The sequence below is a fragment of the Diceros bicornis genome, chromosome X (assembly GCF_020826845.1).
Source record: "Diceros bicornis minor isolate mBicDic1 chromosome X, mDicBic1.mat.cur, whole genome shotgun sequence".
Taxonomy (NCBI): Eukaryota; Metazoa; Chordata; class Mammalia; order Perissodactyla; family Rhinocerotidae; genus Diceros; species Diceros bicornis.
The window spans coordinates 95,463,305-95,482,059 of NC_080781.1; the positions used below are offsets into that span (position 1 = coordinate 95,463,305).

At 39.1% G+C, this 18,755-nt stretch overlaps 1 protein-coding gene across 3 annotated transcripts; it reads left to right on the forward strand.

The window, feature by feature from the left end:
- Window positions 1–9,965: 9,965 nt before the first annotated feature.
- On the forward strand, window positions 9,966–17,108 carry ARMCX5 (armadillo repeat containing X-linked 5). Of its 3 annotated transcripts, XM_058536395.1 has the most exons (4): window positions 9,980–10,142; window positions 10,224–10,282; window positions 12,291–14,212; window positions 16,218–17,108. In XM_058536395.1, exons 3-4 carry the CDS (start codon window positions 12,602–12,604, stop codon window positions 16,239–16,241), a joined length of 1,635 nt encoding a protein of 544 aa, XP_058392378.1. In that variant the 5' UTR covers window positions 9,980–10,142; window positions 10,224–10,282; window positions 12,291–12,601; the 3' UTR covers window positions 16,242–17,108. The 3 variants fall into 3 exon arrangements, with proteins under 3 accessions (XP_058392377.1, XP_058392378.1, XP_058392376.1); XM_058536394.1 differs by lacking the exon at window positions 16,218–17,108 and having other exon boundaries at window positions 9,966–10,002; window positions 12,291–15,323; XM_058536393.1 differs by lacking the exon at window positions 16,218–17,108 and having other exon boundaries at window positions 12,291–15,323.
- The last annotated feature ends 1,647 nt before the right edge of the window (window positions 17,109–18,755 follow it).

Below are 18,755 nucleotides of genomic sequence, written 5' to 3' on the forward strand. Positions count from 1 at the left end.
TATGCAACTAGAAATCAACTACAAGAAAAATGCTGGGAAAGTTACAAAGATGTGGAGACTAAACAACATGCTACTGAACAACCAATGGATCACTGGAGATATTAAAGGAGAAATCAAAGAATATCTGGCAACAAGTGAAAATGAAAATACACCATACCAACTCATATGGAATGCAGCAAAACTGGTCCTGAGAGAGAAATTCATAGCAATACAGGCCAACCTTAACAAACAAGAAAAATCCCAAATAAGAAATCTTAAACTACACCTAACAGAATTATAAAAAGAAGAACACACAAAGCCCAAAATCAGCAGAAGGACGGAAATAATAAAAATTAGAACAGAAATAAACAAAATTGAAACCAAAAAAATCAGTAGAAAGGATCAATGAAACAAAAAGCTGGTTCTTTGAGAAGATAAACAAAATTGACAAACTCTTAGCCAGACTCACCAAGAAAAAAAGAGAGAAGGCTCAAATAAAATTAGAAATGAAAGAGGAGAAATCACAATGGATACCATAGACATACAAAGGATTATAAGAGAATACTATGAAAAACTATATGTCAACAAATTAGACAATCTAGAAGAAATGGATAAATTCTTAGACTCATACAATCTCCCAAAACTGAATCAAGAAGAAATAGAGAACCTGCATAGACCAAGCACAACTAAAGAGATTGAAATAGTAATCAAAAACCTCCCAAAAAATAAAAGTCCAGGACCAGATGGCTTCTCTAGAGAATTTTACCAAACATTCAAAGAAGATTTAATACCCATCCTTCTCAAACTATTCCAAAAAATAGAGGAAGATGGAACACTTTCTAACACATTCTATGAGGCCAACATCACCCTGATACAAAACCAAACAAGGACAATACAAAGAAAGAAAATTACAGGCCAATATTGCTGATGGACATAGATGCAAAAATCCTCAACAAAATATTGGCAACCAAATACAGCAATATATTAAAAAGATCATACACTACGATCAAGTGGGATTCATACCAGGGACACAGGGATGGTTCAACATCCACAAATCAATCAATGTGATATACCACATTAACAAAATGAGGAATAAAAAACACATGATCATCTCAATAGATGCAGAGAAAGCATTTCACAAGATCCAACATCCTTTTATGATAAAAACTCTCAACAAAATGGGTATGAAAGGAAAGTACCTCAACATGATAAAGGCCATATATGACAAACCCACAGCCAACACCATCTTCAAGGGGGAAAACTGAAAGCCATTCCTCTGAGAACTGGAACAAGACAAGGGTGCCCATTCTCACCTCTGTTATTCAACATAGTGTTGGAAGTTCTGGCCAGAGCAATTAGGCAAGAAAAAGGAATAAAAAGAATCCAAATAGGCAATGAAGAAATGAAACTCTCACTGTTTGCAGATGACATGATTTTATATATAGCAAACCCTAAAGAATCCATCAGAAAACTATTAGAAATAATGAACAACTACAGCAAAGTTGCAGGGTACAAAATCAACTTACAAAAATTAGTTGCATTTCTATACTCTAACGATGAACTAACAGAAAGAGAACTCAAGAATACAATCCCATTTACAATCACAACAAAAAGAATAAAATACCTAGGAATAAATTTAACCAAGGAGGTGAAAGACCTATACAATGAAAAATATATGTCATTATTGAAAGAAATCGATGATGACATAAAGAAATGGAAAGACATCCCATGCACATGGATTGGAAGAATAAACATAGTTAAAATGTCCATACTACCTAAAGAAATCTACAGATTCAATGCAATCCCAATCAGAATCCCAATGACATTCTTCACGGAAATAGAACAAAGAATCCTAGAATTCATATGGGGCAACAAAAGACCCTGAATAGCTAAAGCATTCCTGAGAAAAAAGAACAAAGCTGGAGGCATCACAATCCCTGACTTCAAAACATACTACAAAGCGATAATAATCAAAACAGCATGGCACTGGTACAAAAACAGACACACAGATCAATGGAACAGAATTGAAACCCCAGAAATAAAACCTCACATCTACGGGCAGCTAATCTTCAACAAAAGTGCAAAGAACATACATTGGAGAAAGGAAAGTCTCTTCAATAAATGGTGCTGGGAAAACTGGACAGCCACTTGCAAAAGAATGAAAGTAGACCATTTGCTTTTGCCATACACAAAAATTAACTCAAAATGCATCAAAGACCTGAAGGTGAGACCTGAAACTGTAAAACTCCTGGAAGAAAATATAGGCAGTACACTATTTGTCATTAGTCATAAAGGGATCTTCTCGAATTCCATGTCTACTCGGACAAGGGAAACAAAAGAAAAAATAAACAAGTGGGAATTAAGAATAGAATTAAAATTAAAATTAGAAATTAAAATTAAAAATTAAAAATACCTTATTAAAAATAGAAATACCTTATGATCCAGCTATCCCACTTCTGGGTATTTATCCAAAGAAATTGAAATCAACAATCCAAAGAGGCTTATGCACGCCTATGTTCATTGCATCATTATTCACTATAGCCAAGATGTGGAAGCAACCCAAGCATCCATGAACAGATCATTGGATAAAAAAGATGTGGTATATATACACAATGGAATACTACTCAGCCACAAAAAAGACAAAATCGTCCCATTTGCAACAACATGGATGGATTTAGAGGGTATTATGTTAAGTGAAATAAGCCAGACAGAGAAAGACAAACTCTGTATGATCTCTCTCATATGTGGAATATAAACTAACACCCAGACAGAGAGAACAGTTTAGCGGTTACTAGGGGGAAGGGAGTTGGGGGGTGGGCACAAGGGGTGAGGGGGCACATTTATATGATGACTGACAAATAATAATGTACAACTGGAATCTCACAATGTTATAAACTATTATGACATCAATAAAAAAAATCTACCTTGTACCAGCAAATGTTCTAATTTAACTTTTTAAGAAGTCAACTTTATTGAGGTATAATTTATATCCAATAAAACGCAAGCATTTTAAGTATACAGTTAAATGAATTTGGTAAAGATATGTACCCGTATAACCACCATCAAAATCGAGATATAGAATATTTCCATTATCTGAAAAAGTTCCCTCATGCCTCTTTGCATTCATACTTCCCCCATTCCATGCTCAGAAAAGCACTGATCTGTTTTCTGTCACTGTAGATGAGTTTTGCCTTTTTTAGAATTTCATGTCAATGTAATCACACCTTACGTAGTACTTTGTCTGACTTCTTTTGTTCAATATAATGTTTGTTAGACATTCTGAGTCCACATTGTTGCATGTATCCATTATTTGTTCCTTTTATTGCTACATAACATTCCATTGAATTTATATATCACATTTGTTTCTCTATTCACATGTTGATGGACATTTGGGTAGCGTCTAGTTTTGGTGACTACGAATAAAGTCAATATAAACTTTCTATGTACAGGTTTTTGTGTGAACATAAACTTTTTTTTCTCTTGAGTAGATAGCTGGGAGTGGTATTGATATATATTATGGTAAGTGTATTTTTAACTTTATAAGAAACTGCACAACTGTTGTCCAAGGTTGCTGTACCATTTTACATTCCCACCAGAAATGTATGTGATTTCCAATTGCACCACTTCCTTGCCAACACCTTGTATTGTCACCTTTTTAAATTTAGCAATTATACAGATGTCGTACAAATTTCTCATTTTAGTTTTAATTTGCGTTTCCATGATGATTAATAATGTTGAACATCTCTTTATGTGCTCATTGGCCATTTGCATATCTCTATTTGTGATAAATCCATTCAAGTTGTTCACACATTTGATATTTTTATATTTTTTTATTTTATATTAGATTTGATTTTTATTGGATTTTGAAATATTTTATATTTGATTTTATATTGGGTTGTCTGTCTTCATCTTATTGATTTGTAAGTTTTCTTTTTATATATTTTGCACACAAGTCCTTTGTTAGATATCTCTGACAAGTCTTTTCATTATCTTAATGTTGTTTCTAAGGTCAAAACTTTTTAAGATGTCTAATTTAATTTTTGTTCTCTTATGGTTCATACCTTTTTGTCCTAAGAAACCTTTGTCTACCTCAAGGCTACAAAGAATTTCTCCTATGTTGTCTTGTAGATGCTTTATAGTTTGAGCTCTTATTTTTAGGTCTATGATAAATTTCAAGTTAATTTTTGTGTAATATGTGAGGAAAGGATATAGGTTCATTTTTTCCTCCAAAATGCATATCCAGTAGTATCATCACGATTTTTGGAAGGACTATCAATTCCCTTGATCTCTCGAATTTCTGAGTACCTTTTTCAAAAATCAATTGAACACTTACATATGTCTTTTTCTAGACTCTATTCTGCTTTATTAATCTATATTTATGTCCTCACACCAATGCCTCACTTGTAGCTTGAAATCAGTAGTATAAGTCCTCCAACATTGTTCTTCTTTTCAAAATTGTAATTGCTATTCCAGGTCCTTTGAATTGTAAATAAATTTGAGAATCTGGTTGTCTATTTATATGAAAAATATATCTAATAAGGAACTTGGATCCAGAATATATAAAGAATTCTTACAACTCAACAACAAAAAGACAGAAAATCCAATTTAAAAAAATGGACAAAGGACTTGAATAGGCACTTCCCTAAAGAAATATATAAATGGCCAATAAGCATATGAAAAGATTATCAACATCAGTAATCATTAGGGAAATGCAAATTAAAAACTAAAATGAGATACCACTCCATATCTATTAGGATATCTGTATTTAAAACACAAACAAAAACAGAACATAGCAAGTATTGGAGAAGATGTGGAAAAACCTTTTGGGTATCGCTGGTGAGAACATAAAAACAGTGTAGCCAATGTGGAAAACAGTATGGCGGTTCCTCAGAAAATTAAAGATAGAATTACCATATAATCCAGCAATTCTACTTCTAGGTATACGCCCAAAAGAACGGAAAGCAAGGACTCAGATCTGTACACCAATGTTCACTGCAACTATTCACAACAGCCAAAAGGTATAAACAACGGAAATGTCCATTGACAGATGAATGGATAAACAAAATATGGTGTATACATGCAGTGGAATATTATTTAGCCATAAAAAGGAATGAAGTACTGATACATGCTACAACATGTATGAACCTTGAAAACATGCTGAGGGAAAGAAGTCACAAAAGACCACATATTGTAAGATTTCATTTATATGAAACATCCAAAATATGAAAATCCATAGATATAGAAAGTAGATTAGTGTTTGCCAGGGGCTGGGGCAAGGGAGAAATGAGGCATGACTGCTTAGTAGATATGGGATCTCCTTTGGGGATGATGAAAATGGTCTGGAACTAGATAGTGGTGACAGTTGTACAAAATTTGATTGTACTGAATGCCACTGAATTGTACACTTTAAAATGGTTAAAAAAGTGAATTTTATGTTATGTAACTTTGTCCACAATAAAAAATAGCTAAAACATGTATGAACCTTGAAAACATTTTGCTAAATGAGAAAAGTCATTTACATGAAATATCCAGAATAGGTAAATCACAGCGACAGAAAGCAGATTAGTGGTTGCCAGGGGCTGGGTGGAGGGGGAATGAGAGTGAATGCTTAAGAGTATGAGGTTTCTGAATAATTTCTGAAACTATATAACGATAACGGTTGTACAACATTGTGGATGTACTTATCGCCACTGAATTCTACACTTTGGAATGGTAAATTTTATGCTGTCTGTATTTTACTACAATTTTTAAAAATCCACAGTGGGGTCCTTTAAAAAATAATTCTGAATTTTTCATGAATATAATATACTTGCCATAGAAATGTGGAAAATACAGAAGAGTATAAAACTATAGCGAAAAAACCTCAGATAATCCAAATCATAAGCGCAATCACTATTACTGATTTTTGCTTTTCTTTGCACATACTCTTTCTTTACATAACTTTTATATTCTGGATAAAATTGTTTTAGAGAATATATTTTTTCACTTGGTATCGTTTCCTGAGAATTTTCCCTATGTCACTAAAATCTTCCCTTTTTTTAAAAAAACAAAATCGCAAAATACTATAAATAAACAAATAGAAAAATCATTGAAGCAAGAAATGGCAAGGGCAGAAGCTTTTGGGGGAGGCGGGGTCAAGACAGTGTGCTCTTCAAATGGGAGAAATAAAAGCGTGTTTCATGCTGATGGAAAGATAACTGATTACAACTGTTATGTACGCAACTTATGAAATATTTTGGTGAAGATTTTTTTGTGAAAATATGTATTTTGTGGAAAAAAATATATATAGTGAAGATGTGTGTGTGTGTGTATTCTGCTGTGAATATTAGGTACTAAAAAATAAGTTAAAGGATGGGGAAAATAGACATTCCCAGCAATTTCAATAGAAAAAATTGCAATAGAAAAGAAGCTGAATCATTTTCAGAACAAGGAACATTTTTAAAGCACCATATGAATTCAGTTAAGAGCATGATCACGAGAACTATCTCACTGTTCTGTTTCCTCCAACAGAAGGGCCTAAATCTGGGCCTGCTCCCAAAACAATAAAGATGCCTACGAAATAGAAAGCATATCTCCCATAATCGTTATTTTCAATGGCTACCCTTTCTACTCTTTGGGTGTTTTATGAGTATCAATAGTGCTGTTTCACATCACACTTCCATATGGATTCAAATACAGTCTCCTGAATGGATTATCTTTAATGGCAGTAGTAGTAGGAGCACAGCATTTATTGTGGACTTACCTAGTAAACTGGATGGTGAATCACACAGGAGAAGTGTGTGTTAAGGAACTCTTGGAAGCTTGTTCTTCAAATCTGGAGGGTAAGCCACCTACCCTCATTAATGCCATTTCAGAATTGTAAACACTCCAAAACCAACAAAAGGGCCTCTCTCGCTGTCTTTTACTACCACAGTGGGCCAGCTTAGAGGCCAGGTGTCTAGGCCTGAGGAGTTGGACCATTTTTAAGAACATGTGGTGTAAATATTTTAAATATCCTCTGATTCCAAAGCATATTTTATCTAAATTAAAATTTATTTTTGAATAGTTAATACAAACAGGAGGTTCAAAATTCAAAAAACACCAAAGTTCATACAAGTAAGTCTAAGTCTCCTTCCCATCTTTGACTGTCTGCCAATAGGTTACCCTCCAAAAAAGGTAAGCCCTATTACCAGTTATCTGTTGATATTAACAAAGATATTTGATATATACATATATGTAATAAAGTATTATTAAACAAATGATAGCACACTAAAAATTGTTCTGCACCTTGTTTTCTTCACTTAAAAATGTGTGTTGGAGATCATTCTATATCAGTATATATAGATAGGGCTGCTCTTTCTAACAGCTGCATATTGCATGGAGAGACACCATACTTTATTTAACCCGCCCCTATCGATGAGTATTTAGAATCTTTCCAATCTTTTACTATTAAAAACAAATCTGCAGTGAAAATCCTTGTACACACAGCATTTTGCAATGTACAAATATTACTTTAGTATAGGTACTTAAAATACAATTGCTGGTCAATGGCCATGTGCATTTGTATTTTGATAAATATTGCCAAATAACCTTCACAGAGAGTGTAACAATTTATGCTCCCACTAGTAATGTGTAAGAATGCCAGTTTTCCCACTCCTTCTCCAATACAATTTGTTTTCAAACATTTTGTTCTTTGCCAATATGACAGAGGAAAAACAATATATCATTGTAATTATAATTTCTACTTCTTTATTATCAGTGAGACGAAACACTTTCTGATATATTTAAGAAACACTAATTTGTCTTATGAATAATCTGTTCATACATTTGCCTATTTTTCTATTGGATTGTCAGTCATTGGTCTTTTCTTTACGAATTCATAGGCATTTGCTATATATTTGCTATATATAAAGGAGCACAGTTTTAAGCATGAAGAGAAGGCAGAAAAAGAACAACAAACAAATCACTAATATCAAATCCAAATTACAAGTATCTCCCAAAATGTTCATTACAATAGGAGATATTAAGACACCCTAGGTTTCTTTCCAAAACATATTTTTAAAAATCTTTGCTTCCTTTCTCTATTGAAAAATTATATAGAGAGCATCTCCTGTGTGGAAGACGCTAGACTAAGCCCTAGGGTTACAGACATCAAACACAAAGACACACATATAGACAGGCATTGATCTGCAACCAATAGAAGGTATCATGGTATTCTCATAATTCAATGGCCCCTCATCTTTCAACTATTGACTACTTTGTCTTCTATGTGTGGCACTGAGGACACAGTGGTGAACAAGACTGAGAAAGGGGCCCTTCCTGCATGGAACTTACAGTGTAATGCAAACTCCCTTCTACCACTGCTTTCAATAGAAAGTCAAAAAATTTTATATATTCAGGGAGAAAGAGCATATGCATTCATTAGGCAGAATGTAGTGGTGAGAGAAAAGAAGGAGTCAGGAGAGCAACTAGGATCTGCCTTGAGAAGTGCAGGGATAGTGTTCCTCTTCCTTAGAGAGAACAGTGAAAGAGGAGCCAGGACCAGCCCTACCTGGTGCCTGACACTTGGCTGTGGGGCAACAGAAAGAGGGTCCGTATGACCCGGTGTGGGTCCTGACAGTGAAAGGCCTCTTTCTTGGGCAACTGTGGGGACCAGGAAATTGTCAAGTGTGTTACCATTTCGAATGAGAAAGAAAGCAGATAATGTGGCAGAAAGAATGACTCTGGGGGCAGACCAGTGGTTTGTTCTCTCGGGTTAGACGTCCAGGTCTGCCTTACTCTGGAAGACGGGCAGTGGTGAAGCCTCCATAGGCGTCCCCTCCCACCTTTCTCCCCTCTGCAGCCAAGAAAGACCCTCCAGGGCAGTCTGGCCTTAAATCGCCTTTCCTCTCCCAGCCTGCTTTCCTGACACCTCCTCTACCCCACCTGACTTTTCGTGCATGAGATATGCTGGGTCAGGCCTAGAAGGGGCCCACAACAGTATAGTTTGGCGTTTAATCCGTTCTCACTTTAGAGATGCTTTCCTAACTCTGTTCCTCTTCATCCTCCATTTTAGGCGGTGGTGCGGAGAGGGAGGGAGGTGGTTCACAGATGCAAAGACATTTGAGTATTAATCCTCTTCCATGAGTACAGAGTTGTTTTCCTCATGCCCACGGTCAGGCCTCTGCATATTTACGTTAGGAAAATATCGTGGGAATCAGGAGGGGAGGCAGGGCATAAGAAAGGGACACGTACACATAGGGGTAGTTTGGAATTAACATACTTCTTCCCATCCATCTCTACTTTCCCTATATCCTTATCCCACCTTACCTTCGACTATTTCACTGCAACAAATATGGCAGACAATAAGGGCGAGAGACTTCGAGGAGAGGAACAAGAAGAGACTATGGTGTTTGATATTCACGCAGCAAGTCAGATCAGAGCAGCTTTCCAGATGCCCCGCCCCGACCCTGCCCGTTTCGTGTAGAAAACTGGGTGCTTGGAAGGGCCGCTTGGAGGGGCTTCTCTCAGAGAGGACACATAATTTTTCGGATAGATCAGAATTTATCCTGCTCTCTGAGTCTTGAACCTCTTTCCCGTCCTTCTTACCGCGGTCCCTTCCCCCAACCCGCCCATTACGGTGGGCCTAAAGCTCGAAGGGAGGAGTGTGTAAATACACTTTGGTATCCGTCCGCCTAGCCAGGCTGGAGCCGATTCACTGACGCCACCGCCCGAAGCTCGTATACACTTCAGGGAAAAAAATTGTAGGCTTGGTGGGGGATCTCCTAAAGGAGGGGAACTAATACCTTTGATATTAGTCTGCTTTTCTCCATCCAGCGCTGCTTTCTCTATATCCCGATACCGCCCCTGCCCGTTTCTGTAACCTAGAAACCGCCTGGGGGGGGGGCGGAACGGAGTTCAATGACGGAGGGAGAAGTGGCGCTATGCAAAGTGCAGTATTACTCCGCTTCTATTAGGCCGGATCCCCTTAAACTACGCTCTAGCTCCTCCCGCTGTTGATTTTGGTATTGGGGACGTGGCAAGGCAAAGTCTGCGGAGGAAAAGGTAGCTTTTCATTAGTCGCCAGGAGCGGATCTCTGAGGAGCCCTGGGAACGGGAAGGAGAAGGGAATACCAAAAAGTGACAGTTGTTCGCCAGTTACGGCCCTTAATCTGATAAAGCGGGTATCTCGTCCTAAATCTCAGGTGCCGAGCCAATCCCCAAACAGTCGCCGCCATTGTCTCGTGTCCTTCTGCCCATCTGACTGTCTGTCCCTCTTTCTGTAGGGCACGGCACCCCTTGAGGCGAGGAAATGAGAAAACTGCCTCTGATCCAAGCAGAGCAGGTCAGTGAGAAGGCGGGCATCGCTTGGGAGTGTGGATATGGGTATCAGAGATGAACGTGGGTACATGACCTGGTCGTGGGGTGCGGATGGTGAGAGGGAGAGAGGGACGGGGGCTATTTAAGTGGTACACAACGATAAATGTAAAATGATCTGCCTCTTGCTAGCTTGATTTCCGGGCACTCGCCCCACCTCCGACCATGTTTGGGAAGGGAAAGGAGTATAGTAGCGGCTTCTAGCGGAGAAATGGCGGATTATATAATAGGAGGAGGGGCTGCTGCTCTCCGTGAGAACAGTTGTCTGGAGAGGTCCGGGAGGGAGAGAGTGTAAAAAGAGGTTTTAAGTGTTTGATAATCAAGGCCGTGGATTAGAAAAGGGTCTCGTCCTGGTTACTAGTCTGACCGTTAATAACCAGGTCTCTCCCACTGTCTTTTCATTTGGTCTTTTGGGTGTGTATCATGCGTTAATTTGTATAGGTCTGTTCTCTTCCCAAATTTGCGGTACTCCACCTTTCTGTAAAGATCTGTAGGAGGCAGCGGACCTCAAAGGGAGGGGATAAGAAAAAGGAAGTTAGCCTAATTTCTGTAGAGTGGGCAGTGCTTGGAGGTGGTAGATGGCTAAGATTAGAGCAGGTAAGGGTCTAGGGGAAACTCCAGATCTCCATTCTGCCATCTTTCCAAACAGTCCTTCCTTACTCCCATTGTGTTGCAGAGAATGATAGGCTTTAGCGAGAGGAAGGAAACATAAGAAATTAGAGGAAATTTGGAAATAATACTTTTTATTGATTTCCAGCCAACTTCCATGGCTTGTCTGAGCGTTCCCTCATTACTAACACCACCACTATCTTGCAGGGATATTTGAGTTGTCTCTGCAGAGGAATTGTCAGACTTTGGGAATGAAGCAGAGGACCTTGGAGATTTGGGGGGAGGGGGAGGAAAAAAGGGAGGTAGAAAATTTTGGCAAAAAGTTACCTGTATCTAGAAAGGATCGGTGTCCTAGGTGCTCATCTCCACCAAGGACAGTTTCCATTGTCTCCTATGTCTCTATTTATTTGTTTATCTCTGTGTTTGTAAATCTCTGTGTGTAGATCTGTCCCTAGGTCTGTGGAACTCTCAGATGTTGTGAAGGTTTGTAAATGGTAACCCAAGTTGAAGCTAGGAAATAATGAAGAAGAGAAAAGTGCCCTGTGTCTAAGTTTGGTGTGATGGTGGAGGGACAGGGGATAATTGAGACTAGAGAATTCTATGTCCTTTTTTGCCAGTTTATTAACCCCTGTTTGATCCCCTGCTGATTTAGTTTGGAGTCTTTGTAAGCTTCAGGGGTATAGAAGGGTAACACCTGCTTTTCTTACTTGCTTTTCCTATTCTTATGCTTCACCCCAGCCCAATTCCGAATTAAGCAAATGCCAAGGCAGTCACTGAAGAGGAAAATGGTGGACAACAGAGAGGAGGAGGAGCAGCCTTGAAGCAGGGCAATGGGGCAAAGCTACCAGAAGGAGGGAAACACTAGACAAACTACAAATATAGGGACCAGGGACGAAGGTCTGTCTACCAAGAGATCAGTTTCCATATCCTCCTGTTTGTTTATTTGTCCATAGATCTGCCTGTAGGTTGCTGTAGGGCTTGTCATCATTGGGAGCAAGGAAAGGAGGAGAAAATTACTCCAGATTAGTTCAGGTTGGTATGAATGAGTGTGGAAACTTCCTCGGTAGACCGTAGAATGAGTTAGTGGAAATCTACTTGGGTCCAGCAGCAGTCAAGAGCCAGTTGAAAGATTCCTTAGTCTCTCATTCCCATTCAGCTTTTCCCCTCCATATTCCTATTTTATGTCTGGAAAAAAGATTAGTAGTACCTGCAGTTGTAGAGAGCTGAAATGAAGGGAGAGACAGTTTGCTAATTATCTGCCTTTCCCACTTAGCACTGAATTTCCACACTCTCTTGTCTCTCTGTGCTCATCAACATGAGAAAAACATTGGAAAAGACTCAGCCCCATTTTCTTTCTCTACCCCTAGGTCCAACTTCAGTGGCAGATCTGGTGGCCTTGGAGTGGCTGAAGACCACCACCCTCCACAGGGCTGCACTCAGGCCCACAGCGATTTCTCCCTTCCCTGAGTGAGCTTCCTCTGCACATTGTTTATATTATTGGCAGAGTCTATAGTTGAAAAGAGGGCTGAGTGGCTACTGGACTTTGTATGAAAACATCAACCTGGGACAGACCTTCAGTCAAGGCTGAGACGGGGGTGGGGGTACATAACTTATCTTTAACTTGGATCACGACTGGCTCTGAGGCTATGGCAGTGGCAGAGGAGGGACTGGGGCTGGTATGAAAGCTAGAATCAGTGGCCCTGCCAACACTAGAGCCATGGCTAAGATCCAGGCCAAGGCAGTGGCTGAGGCAGAACTGAAAACACGACCAGTGACCCAGGCCAAGGCTGAGGATGGAGCAGTGGCCAGGACACAGACAGTGACATACACTGAGGCTGTGACTATGACAAAGGAAGTGAGCAAGATGGAAGCTATGACTAAGACTAGAGTCATGGCTGAGACTAAGGCAAAACCTCTGGCAGAACCTGGTATAGTGCCCCAAACCAAGTCAAAGGCCATGCCTGTGTCCAGTGCTGTAACCAAGTGTGAAGTCAAGGCTGGTGCTGGAAGTGAAGCCAATATCAGGTCCTTTGCCAAAGCTGATGATAAGACCAATAATGCATCCAGGCCCCAGAGAAGGAGAGACGCCAGCGTCAAGTTCAGGGCTGGGGACAGAACTGATATTATAATCGAGTCCAGTGATGAGGATGAAGAAAATGTCTGCTCCTGGTTCTGGAGTGGAGAAGAGCCTAGTGTAGGATCCTGGTTCTGGCCTGAAGAAGAGACCCCTTCTCAAGTTTATAAGCCTCTACCTAAGATCCAGGAAAAGCCCAAGCCCACACCCAAACCCGAACTTACTATAAAGCAAAAAGCTGCAGCATGGTCAAGAGCCAGGTATAGTGTCCTGGTCCCAATAGAGGGAGGGGAGCGATCCTTGCCTCCAGAAGGAAATTGGACTCTGGTTGAGACTTTGATTGAAACTCCTCTGGGGATTCGGCCTCTGACTAAGATCCCACCCTATAATGGGCCTTACTTCCAGACCTTAGCTGAGATCAAAAAACAGATTAGGTATAGGGAAAAGTATGGGCCCAATCCAAGAGCCTGCCGCTGCAAATCACGTGTCTTTAGTTTAGAGCCTAAAGAGTTTGATAAACTTGTTGCCCTACTTAAGTTAACTAAGGATCCTTTCATTCATGAAATAGCTACAATGATAATGGGCATCAGTCCTGCTTATCCATTTACCCAAGATATAATTCATGATGTAGGTATTACTGTTATGATTGAAAACTTGGTCAATAATCCCAATGTTAAAGAACACCCTAGAGCTTTAAATATGGTGGATGACAGCTCTGAGTCTTCGGAAGAACCAAATACAGGAAAGTCATACATACATCAAGTTTGTAAGGACATAATCTCTTATCCATTGAACTCCCCTGTGCAACTGGCTGGACTAAAATTATTAGTGCATCTGAGTGTGAAATTTGAGGACCACCATTTGATTGCCAGTTACATTCCAGATTTCCTCACCTTGTTAAACAAGGGAAGTGTCAAAACCAAGTTTTATGTTTTAAAAGTGTTTTCACGCTTGTCTAAAAATCAAGCCAATACAAGAGAACTGATCAGTGCCAAAGTACTGTCATCATTGGTTGCGCCCTTTAACAAGAATGAGTCAAAGGCCAATATTCTTAACATCATTGAAATATTTGAGAATATAAATTTCCAATTCAAAAAGAAGGTGAAGCTATTTAGCAAGGAAGAATTCACTAAATCTGAACTTATTTCCATATTCCAGGAAGCAAAAGAGTTTGGTCAGAAACTCCAAGAATTAGCAGAGCACAGTGATCCTGAGGTGAGAGATAAAGTTATACGATTAATACTCAAACTCTGAATAGCCCTATGTTCTCAAAAAGCCTTGAACAACTTTTTGGTGTTGTCATATGAAACCAATGCATATTGTAGCTATAAGTTCAATATTTATGTTATCTGTGTTGATTGAAGAAGGCAATTTTATGGATAGCAAATGATCTTAAGAGCTTGAATATTTGTTGATATTTCTTGTGCTATATAAATGGAGATATTTTTAGTATTTCTACAACATGACCTAATAATGAACCTATTCATCCTGAGTAAACTATGTTTCTGTGCTTTATGTTGACATAAGTGTATTCATTTGAGACTTCATTTACATGTTAATAAAGTTGCATGCTAAAATTGGTGAAAACATTGTCCTAGTTCTTCAGTTGAAGTTTAGTCAGAAGGATAAAGCACAAATAACACAAAGATGATAAAGAGCACTGTCTGTCTGGGGGCGGGATACAAACAAAACAAGTTCACATTGACAGATCCTTTAGTTTCAACAAGTTCAAGGAGTAGAATCATTCTGTACACGAGAAGACAAGACTGTGCTACTAGCTGACATCTGGGCAGATATGGGGAAAGGGGTGAGGACACAGATTTAGGAGTAAGAGAACACACAAGCTTTCATTCCAGTCTGAGTTCCAGAACTCGTGCTCAGCCTTTCACATAGGATGTCTCATCGGGATACCTTGAGGCATTGTAACCCCTAAGAGGATTCCTGGTTCTCATCCCTATTAAGCAAAGCCATGGAAGTGTGGTTCTGTAAGGACCTAGCCCTACTGTGCCCTCAACATCCAGAGTAGATGGGGTACCAGGTTTACTTCTTTATGTGAAGCTCCCTCCCCATAGACCTGGGCCTCAGAGGAGGATCTTTCTGGGGGCCAGCTACAGAAACTGCTTCATGGATAGTCTCATTTGTCCTGCCTTGGTGACTGTTTACTCTCATACTTGCTTTTGTTTTCTGGACAATGCTTTGGGCTTGATGTCCAAAGGATGGGTGCCACCTATCCTTGGTGGCAGCCCCTTGTTTGTGCTGATCCCTTTTGGTCAGAGCTCAGCTCTAAGAGACAGCCACAGGATACCAAAGTTCTTTAGGAGTGTGTGGTTTGGAAAGAATTCCCCTAATCCCACTATCCTATCTATTTATTTATACAGTTTACAGAACTAAAGTCATGTGGTTTATACTATCTCAGCTCCTCCTGTTTATACTTAACAAAAGCTAGGTTCTGGTTGTGGATTTGTGGCATAGAATGCCAGAGTATAGATTGGAATCTGGGGTCACCTCTGCGTCTCCTACCCTCCACCTCCTTTGCTGTTATTATCCTCTTTCTTTTACTGCCCGGAATTGGGAAATATAGATATTAGAATCAGTGTACAAATACTGGTCTTTCTATTTAACTTCCTCTCTCTCCTAACTTTTTTTTTTGTGTGAGGAAGATCAGCCCTGAGCTAATGCTCAGGGAGGATTAGCTCCATGCTAATCCTCCTCTTTTTGCTGAGGAAGACCGGCTCTAAGCTAACATCTATTGCCCATCCTCCTCCTTTTTTTTCCCCAAAGCCCCAGTAGATAGTTGTATGTCATAGTTGCACATGCTTCTAGTTGCTGTATGTGGGACACGGCCTCAGCATGGCCAGAGAAGCGGTGCGTCGGTGCGTGCCCGGGATCCAAACCCGGGCCAACAGTAGCGGAGCACGCGCACTTAACCACTGAGCCACGGGGCTGGCCCTCTCCTAACTTTTTATGTGTTTGGGGGAAGGCCTAAACTGAAAAATCTCAACAAGGTATCATGTACCCCTGGTTTTAACAGCCATCCCTAATTTAATTTCTATTAAGGCCAGATCTGAACCTATCTTTCATACATCTGGGAGTTGAAATGAAGGACGATCAGCCACACTTGTGTATTAAGGGTAAAAAAAAGCAGGTAGGCTTTTCGCAACATGCAATTACAACTTAGATGATTTTTGAAGTTCTTTATGACTTATTTTTTAATCCGCAGAACTCCCATAGCCTGGAATTCTAGCTGTGCGTACTGCTTTCAGAATTGGGGATCATCACAACGCGATTGGACCAGACCCTTTGGAAATATTCTGTGTCTCAAATGCCCTATGAACCACACAGTTAATCAGTTGATGGCTATGGAATTTTCCGTCAGCTAAAGAGAAGAGTGAGTGTGGAGTATGTAGGTATTTGTGTCAAAGCAAGAAGCTGATGGTCTCTCCTTGGGTGGGAATTATGGGAGACAGAGTCATTTCCCAAATTATTCCTGGGGTGTGCTTGAAATCAGACAAGCCCATGTAGTATCAGGGCTGATCTAGATGTTTCTTGTCTTAAAACGTTGCTGCCTGGGGCTAAAAATCGGTGTGGATTTCTCATCTTTCCTGTCATGAAGTAAAACGAGTAATCTTCCTACAGCACAGCTGAACCGTTAGCACCCACTGACCCTACCATGCCTTCAATTTGAAAAGAGGAACTTTCAGTGGGAATTCATCTATAAAATATCACCAGATTCCCTAGCAAGGCTTTCAAGGCTCTGTATCCTTCAGCATCTTTACATTTCTCCCATTGTATCCCACCATGTAACCTACGTTCAAGTTATGCTGGGGTATTTGTTGTTTCCTGACTATTTTATGCACTTCCTTATTTTTGTGCATTTTCTCATGCTGTTCATTCATCCTGCAATGCCTTTACAATCCTTTTCCTGCCTATAGAAAAACTATTCATCCTTTTGGGCTCAGCTCAAATGCCAGGTCTTTTTGAAGTCTTTCCTCACACCTTTATCTTCCCTGTCCCCATGTTGGAGTTAATAGCTCCCTCTGCATTTCCAGATTTTTTTTTATTTACTCCTGTATTTTATACTTTGTCTTTATACCATCCCTTGGTGTCTTATTAGTAAGTTGGAGCTTGTATTTAGGGACAGCATAGAAGAGGAAGCTTGGGCTTTGAGAGTATTTGACTTCAAAGCCTGAACATTTTATTGTGTATAGTAATAATAATTATTAACATTTATACATTTATTAAGTGTTTACTATGTACCAGATACCATTCTATGTGCTTTACTTGTATTAACTCATTTAAATCCTACAGCATCCCTATGGAGTAGGTACCATTATCCACATTTTATATGTGAGAAAGCTGATTGGTTAAATAACTTGGCCAAGCTTATTGAGTTGGTTAGTAGTAGAGCTGAGATTCAAACCTCGGCAGTCTGAGTCTGGAGCTAGCATGTGTAACCATTTTGTTATTCTGTGCCCCCACACAGCTTCTAGTAAAGTCCATTGCCCATTTCAAATTTAAATTTGAGTGTTATTAGACACACCTATCCCTTACCTCTTCTGTTTTATCACTTTGTGTTGGCCATCTCCTGCCTTTTCTTCATTCCCTACCCAACTAAGCATTCATGGTTCATCACTTTCAACATGTTTTAAGTACTTTTTATTGTGATAAAATATATGTAACATGAAAGTTGCCATTTTAATGATTTTTAAGTGTACAATTCAGTGACATTAATTGTATTCACAATGTTGTGCAGCCATCACTACTATCTATTTCCAAAACTTTTTCATTACCCAAAAGAGAAACTACATAACCATTAAGCAATAACTCCCCATTCCCCTACTCCCTCCAGCCCCTGGTAATCCAGTCTACTTTCTCCATGAATACGCCTATTCTAAATATGTCTTATAAGTGGAATCATACAATATTTGTCCTTTTGAGTCTAGTTTATTTCGCTTAGCATAATGTTTTCAAAGTTGATCCATATTGCAGCACATATCAGAACTTTGTTCCTTTTTATAGCTGAGTAATATTCCACTCTGTGTGTGTGTGTGTGTGTGTGTGTGTGTGTGTACACAGCACATTTTGTTTACCTATTAGTCTATTGATGGACACTTGAGTTGTTTCCACCTTTTGGCTATTATGAATAATACTGCAATGAACATTGATATGCGAGTATCTGTTCGGGTCCCTGCTTTCAATTCTTTTGAATATATACCTAGAATTAGAATTGCTGGGTCATATGGTAATTCTATGTTTAGCCTTTTGAGGAACTGCCAAACTGTTTTCCACAGCAGCTGCACTATTTTACATTCCTACCAGCAAATTACAAGGGTTCCAATTTATCCACATCATCGCTAACATTTGTTATTTTCCATTTTTTTAGTAGGTATCCTAGTAGGTGTGAAGTGGTATCTCATTGTGGTTTTGATTTGCATTTCCCTAATGACTAATGGTGTTGAGCATTTTTTTTCATATGCTTATTGACCATTTGCTTATCTTCTTTGGAGTAATGTCTATTCAAGTTCTTTGCCCATTTTTTAATTGGATTGTTTGTCTTTATGTAGTTTCGTTGTAGTAGTTCTTTATATAGTCTGGATACAAGTCCCTTATCAGCCATATAATTTACAAATGTTTTCTCCTATTTTGTAGGTTTTTTTTTAATGTTAATAATGTCCTTTGATGCACAAAATCTTTTAATTTTGATAATGTCCGATTTATCTATTTTTTTTGTTCCTTGTGCTTTTGGTATCATATCTAA